The sequence below is a fragment of the Chamaea fasciata genome, unplaced genomic scaffold (assembly GCF_029207755.1).
Source record: "Chamaea fasciata isolate MVZ Bird 193981 ecotype frontalis unplaced genomic scaffold, bChaFas1.0.hap1 SCAF_47, whole genome shotgun sequence".
Classification (NCBI taxonomy): domain Eukaryota; kingdom Metazoa; phylum Chordata; class Aves; order Passeriformes; family Sylviidae; genus Chamaea; species Chamaea fasciata.
The window spans coordinates 21,634-28,289 of NW_027094132.1; the positions used below are offsets into that span (position 1 = coordinate 21,634).

The 6,656-nt window shown below is 54.9% G+C and overlaps 1 protein-coding gene across 1 annotated transcript; it reads right to left on the bottom strand.

Moving 5' to 3' along the window:
* Positions 1 to 1,568: 1,568 nt before the first annotated feature.
* Positions 1,569 to 4,149, bottom strand: LOC136304085 (zinc finger protein ZFP2-like). The gene is made up of 2 exons (XM_066207750.1): positions 4,070 to 4,149; positions 1,569 to 3,662 (listed from the first exon to the last, which is right to left on the bottom strand). The coding sequence occupies exon 2, from the start codon at positions 3,646 to 3,648 to the stop codon at positions 2,158 to 2,160; it is 1,491 nt and encodes a 496-aa protein (XP_066063847.1). The 5' UTR covers positions 3,649 to 3,662; positions 4,070 to 4,149; the 3' UTR covers positions 1,569 to 2,157.
* Positions 4,150 to 6,656: the final 2,507 nt, after the last annotated feature.

Consider the following 6,656-nt stretch of genomic DNA (forward strand, 5'->3'; position numbering starts at 1 on the left):
TGAGGCTTTTCCCCGTTGCTGGGCACAGACTGATGGAGCAGCACTGCTGAACACGGGGACACACAGAGGGAGCAGAAGCAGCTGCCTGTGTCCACCTGCAGCTCCAAGGCCCAAACTGGTTCCCCCCTGTCCCAGCTGTTGGGGGGTCACACTTTTATTGGGGTCCCTCATCTATTCAGTCCCCACCCTCCCCGGGCTGCTGGGAGTCCCAGGAACCCAAAAAGCTCCCCCTTCTTCTGTCTCCCCACTTACGGGTACTGGGACTGACTGGGCTCATACTGGGAGTGACCGGTGTTATAAATGCATATTATAAACTTGGCTTTTTGCAAGATGTGTTCTATATGGTTAAGAATATTGTGTAATGATATAAGTTTTTTTTAGTTCTGCTATTAGTAAAGAAAATTAGGCATAGAGGTACTAGATGATATAGTATGCTTAAACTGTCTGTTTGGTCGGGATAACATCTAGTGAACATGTAAAGGAGACTCTGCTATTGAGATACCAACTATCAGCATCTACCATCTGAAGAAAGTATGGACCAAGGCCCAAGCTGGAGGTGATAATGAAGACACAGCCAAGAAACACGCATGCCCTAAAACAGCGGACCCAAGGAGGGACCATGCAAAACAGTTCCCGGAATATGGAAACTAGTTTATGGAAAAATATGAACATTCAACAGGTTGATACAATGGAAATGGTATTTAAAGAATGACTCTGATACAGCAGAGTGTGGACTTGGCTAAATGCCAAGTCAACCGGCCAAACGTACTTAGCTTTTTTTTAATCTCCTAACTGACTCATTTTCTATTAAACCTGTTTCTGAAAATTTACATAGAAAGTGAACCTTGTTTTTCACAGACTGGGCTCATACTGGGACTGACCGGGCTCATACTGGGAGCAGCCACTGCCGGCACCGGGACCCCCCAAAAACACCTCCCGGGGAGCCCCCGATGTCCCCCCGAGGGGCATCTGCTGCTCGGCTTTGGATCCCCGCGAGCTCCAAACATCCCCCCAACAAACCCCAAACCCAGGGACCCCCCGGGATATTTGGGGCGAGCTCCCCCTCCCCGGCCACCTGCGGGATGGGGGCGATGATCCCGGCGGTGCCGCCAGTTCAGGGAGCGCTGGAGCCGCCGCTCCCTCCGCTCGTCTTCTCCTCCCGCTCCTGCCGCCGCTGCGCCTCTTCCTCCCTCCCTCCTCCTCCTCCCCCGGGCCCGGGCCCGGCCTGGGAGGGCGGGGCCAAGGAAAGGGCGGGAACTGGGACAGAAAAGGGGCGGGGTCAAGGGAACGCGCGGTCCTAAAACCGCCCGGTTTCGCCTAAAATCGCCAATTGTGCCGAAAATCCACCGTAAATCCACCAGGTTTAGCTTCAAATCATCCAAATGGGCCAAAAATCTCCGGGAATGGGACCAAGACCGAGACAAGATCAGCACCCGAACCCGCAGCAACACCAAGGCTGAGACCGTCACCGCAACTGAGACCGGCCCCGCACAGGCACCGGCACTGGGACCGACATCGAGACCGAGACCAAAACCGGCACCAGAACTGGTACCGGGACCAAGACTGAGACCACGACCGACACTGCGACCGGCACCGGGAGCGCTTCGGAACCGGCCCCGGGAAGGCTCCAGGACTGCGGCCAGAACCGAGACCGGCAGCGCTCCGGGACAGACCGAGACCGGCACCGGAACCAGCACCGACACTGGCGCTGATCCGAGACCGAGACTGAGACCGAGCCCGAAACCGGGACGGGGATCGGACCCGGAATCGCCGCGATCGCTCCGGGGAGTTTTGGCCGCGCCTCCGGGCGGGACTGGGCGGGACCGAGCTGGGAGACTCGGAGCTTCCCAAGGCTGAAAATGACTCCTTTAGATTTTCGAATGTGTCTCCCTTAGTATTTTACACAGACCAATCTGATTGGTGACAAAAAAAGACAAACCTCATCAATCACACTGGTCAGACCAGAGGGACATCAAGAAGTCTCTCCTAGGAAAAGGAATGAAAAACAATGCTACAGTTTTTAGAAAAACACTCCTCTTGTTTACAGAAAATTCCCTGAGAAAAGAATTTCACAAAACCAAAAGATCTCAGGCATGAAAGCAGGGCTACAATCTCTCTTGGCTTTTGCAGTACAAAGAGAGGGAGAAGAGAAAATAACTAAGGTCTAATCAAAAGGATAATCGGCAAGGTGACTTCCCAACACGGAACACAGGGAATGTGGGTCACCGGGGCTCTGCCCAATGTGGCTCCTCCAGTGGGGGCTGGAGCTGGAGCAGAGCTCGAAGCTCTTTCTGCACCGGGGGCACTGGCAGGGCTTTCCTGATGGTGCCTTGGTTGGTGTTGGGTCAAGGCTGAGCTCTGTGAGAAGCTCTTCCCACACTGGGGACACTCTTGGGGCCTCTCCCCAGTGTGGATGCGCCGGTGGATGATGAGGTTGGGGTTGTGCCTGAAGCCCTTCCCGCAGTCAGGGCAGCGGAAGGGCCTCTCCTCTGTGTGTGTCTGCTGGTGTTCAAGGAGCTTGCTGCTGACCCGAAACCCCTTTCCACACTGGCAACACTTGTAGGGCCTCTCCCCAGTGTGGATTTTTAGATGCAAGCTCAGGCTGGCTCTGTGGCTGAAGCCCTTCCCACATTCCCCACACTTGTACGGCCTTTCTCCAGTGTGGATGTTCTGGTGCTGGATCAGGTTGATTTTCTGGCTGAAGCTCTTCCCACATTCCCCACACTTGTAGGGCCTTTTCCCAGTGTGGATTCTATGGTGAAAGATCAGCCTGGACCTCAGACTGAAGTTCTTCCCACATTCCCCACACTCATAGGGTCTCTCTCCGGTGTGGATGCTTTGGTGGCTGATCAGACTTGAACTCTGGATGAAACTCTTCCCACATTCCCTACACTCATAGGGCCTCTCCCCAGTGTGGATCTTTTGGTGTAGCCTCAGGTTGGCTCTCTGCCTGAAGCCCTTCCCACATTCCCCACACGTGTACGGCCTTTCCCCAGTGTGGATGTTCTGATGTTCAGTCAGGGTGGCTCTCTCTGTGAAGCTCTTCCCACATTCCCCACACTCGTAGGGTCGTTCCCCTGTGTGGAACATCTGGTGGCGGAGTAGGCTGGACCTCTGGCTGAAGCTCATCCCACATTCCCCACACTCGTAGGGCTTCTCCCCAGTGTGGATCCTTTGGTGGAAGTTCAGGTTGGCTCTGTACCTGAAGCCCTTCCCACACTCCCCACACTTGTACGGCCTTTCCCCAGTGTGGATGTTCTGGTGCTGGATCAGGTTGATTCTCTGTCTGAAGCTCTTCCCACATTCCCTGCACTCGTAGGGCCGTTCACCTGTGTGAATGCTTTGGTGGCAGATCAGGCTGTTGGCCTGGCTGAAGCTCTTCCCACACTCGGAGCACTTGTGGGGCTTCTCCCCATCACGAAGCTGCTCATGGACCACCAGCTCTGAGCTCTGGCTCCATCTCCGGCCGCCTTCCCGGCCCGGCCGGGCTCTTTCCTCCTCACATCCTCGCCAGCTGCGCTTGCAGCCCCTCCTCCTCAGGGATCTCCGGCCCTTTTCCTCTCCGTTGCATTCCTGCCCCGTGGAGCCGCTCAAAACGGCCTCTGCCACGAGCTTCTGCCGCGGGGATTTGTCCTCCCTGCTCTCCATGCTCGGCTCCTTGTCTGGGGGAGGAAGGACAAGGACAGGATGGGATTTGCCTCCGTGTCACAGGGAAGGGGAAGGAGATCCCCCGTCTGCTCGGTGCCTGCCCTCCCCGGGCTGCGGCGAGTCCCAGGAACCCTTAAAGCTCCCCCCTCTTCTGTCTCCCCACCTACGGATAGTGGGAGTGACCAGGCTCATACTGGGAGTGACCGGGCTCATACTGGGACTGACTAGGCTCATACTGGGAGCAGACACTGCCGGCACCGGGACCCCGAACCGCTTTCCCGCCCATCCCGCCCCTCCAGCCCCAGCGGGGTCCCGGCAATTCCAGGGGCTCTGCCGACACCGGGACACCCCAAAAACCCCAAAAACCCCAAACCCAGGGACCCCCCGGGATATTTGGGGCGAGCTCCCCCTCCCCGGCCACCTGCGGGATGGGGGGCGATGATCCCGGCGGTGCCGCCAGTTCAGGGAGCGCTGGAGCCGCCGCTCCCTCCGCTCGTCTTCTCCTCCCGCTCCTGCCGCCGCTGCGCCTCTTCCTCCCTCCCTCCTCCTCCTCCCCCGGGCCCGGGCCCGGCCTGGGAGGGCGGGGCCAAGGAAAGGGCGGGAACCGGGACGGGAAAGGGGCGGGGTCAGGGACAGGGCGGGAATCGTGAGGGGAAAGAGTCGGGGCGACGGCGACGCGCGGTCCTAAAACCGCCCGGGTTCGCTTAAAATCACCAAAAAGCGCCTAAATGTCTCCAAAAGGGCCTAAAATCCACCCTAACACGGATCAGGTTTGGCCTCAAATCACCCTAAGAGGCCTGCAATCCCCACAAAGTGGCCTAAAATCACCCAAAGGCACTAAAAGCCACCCTATAGCCACAGGGTTCGGTCTAAAACCAACCAATGTCGTCTAAAATTGCCCAGACTGGTTTAAATCCACACAAAATGGCAAAAAATCCCCTTAAAACTCCTAAAAAGGGCGTCAAATCAACCCTGAAAAGACCTAGTTTGGCTTAAAATCAATGAAATGTACCTAAAGCCCACCCGAAAACCCACCAGATTTGGCCTAAAATCATCCAAAGGGGCCGAAAATCCACCCTAAACCTGCCCAGTTTGGCCTAAAATTACCCAAACCCGCCTAAAATCTCCGGGCCTGGGACCGAGAGCGGGACCGAGAGCGGCAGCGGAACCAGCCCCGAGACTGGCACCGCCCAGGGACGGGGACTGAGAACGAGATTGGCGCCGGGAGCGCTCCGGGACCAAGACCGGCACCGGGACCGGCACCGGGACCGGCACCGCCCGGAGACCGGGACTGAGACCGGCAAAAAATGGCTCGAACGGCACCAAAAACGCCCCTGAAGAGACCAAAAATGCCCGAAAAGTGACAGAAAATGGCCACAAAATGGCCCCCAAATGACCCAAAACTGACTAGAAATGCCACTGAAATTACAAAATACGGCTGAAAATGACCCAAAGCGTGACCAAAAATGACCCAAGAGTGACAGAAAATTGCCCAAAATGCCGCAGGATGGGGGAGAGCCCGGAGACACAGAATTCCCAAAAAATTAAAAAAAAAAAATCCCCCCAAAATTGCATACAAAAGGAAAACTATAGAAAAAAACAAACTGCAAAAAGCCTCAAAATAGCTCAAAAAAGAAAAAAACCCAGAAAATGCCTGCAAAAATTCCAGTAATATTCCCAAAATTTCCCAGACTACCCAGAATTTCCCAAATTCCCAAAAAAGTCCAAAAATTTCCCTAAACACCAACAAAAATCGCCCAGAAGATAAAAGAAAAAAACCAAAAAATCCAAATCCTAAAAATGTCCAGAAATATTTTAAAAACCCCCCAAACTGCCCAAAAATTCTCCAAAATTATCTAAAAATCCCCCAACTCCTCAGATTTCTCAAAATTCCCAACATATTCCCCAAAGCCCGCAAACAGCAACAGAAAACACTCTAAAAATGCAAAAACACCACCCCAAAAGTCCTAAAAATACCTCAAAAATCCCCTCAAAATACACAAGACGTCCCCCAAAATGAAAAAAAAATCCCTCCAAAATTCCCAAAAATCCCACGACCCCCTAGAACTGCCAAAATCCTTGAAAATTCACAGAAATTCCTACACTTGCTCTCAATGAAGTTGTGCAGCAGGCAGGACTTGCCCGTGCCGTGCTGCCACTCACCGAGAACTTGAAGAGGATATCTAGGAAAAAGAATTCCCCAAATTCCCAAGTTAGGACCCAAAATTACCCAAAATTCCCACGCTTGGACAGGAAATTCCACAAGTTCCTACGTTTAGACCCAAAATTCCCCAAAATTCCTAACAGAGGCCCCAAAATTCAAAAAAAAAAAATCCCAATAGAGCACCCAAAATTGCCCAGTTTGGACCCCAAATTTCCACGAATTAGCTGTACAGAGCCAAAAATTCCCAAAAATTCCTTTATGGGCCCCAAAACTCCACTATGGAGATGCCAAGACTCCCCCAGACCCCCTCACATCCCATGCAGAGAACCCCAGATCCCCTATAGGGTCCCCCAGGCGCCCCCGGACCCTCTATCGAGCCCCTACATATCCCCTCAGACCCCCCTGGGGACCTCCAGACCCCCCCAGACCCCCCAAATCCCCCACAGGGACCCACAGACACCCCCAGACCTCTCCGGACCCGCTACAGGCTCCCGCTGACCCCTAGAGATCCCCTACAGACCCCCCAACCCCCCAGAACGCCACAGAGACCCCCCAAATCCCCCACAGACACCCAGACCCCATTTAGGGACGCCCGGAGCCCCTTTACGGACCCCGCTGGACCCTCTACAGAGCCCCAGACCCCGATAGAGCCCCGAGACCCGCCCAGCCCCCTTTAGGGGTCCCCAGACCGCCCTAAAGCCCCTACAGACCGCCCCAAATCTCCTGCAGATCCCCCACCAAATCCTCTAAGGAGACTTCCAGGTCCTCTCAGACCCCTATAGATCCCCTATGGATCCCCTATAGATCCCCTATAGACCCCCATTCCCCCACCGCAGGTCTCGGA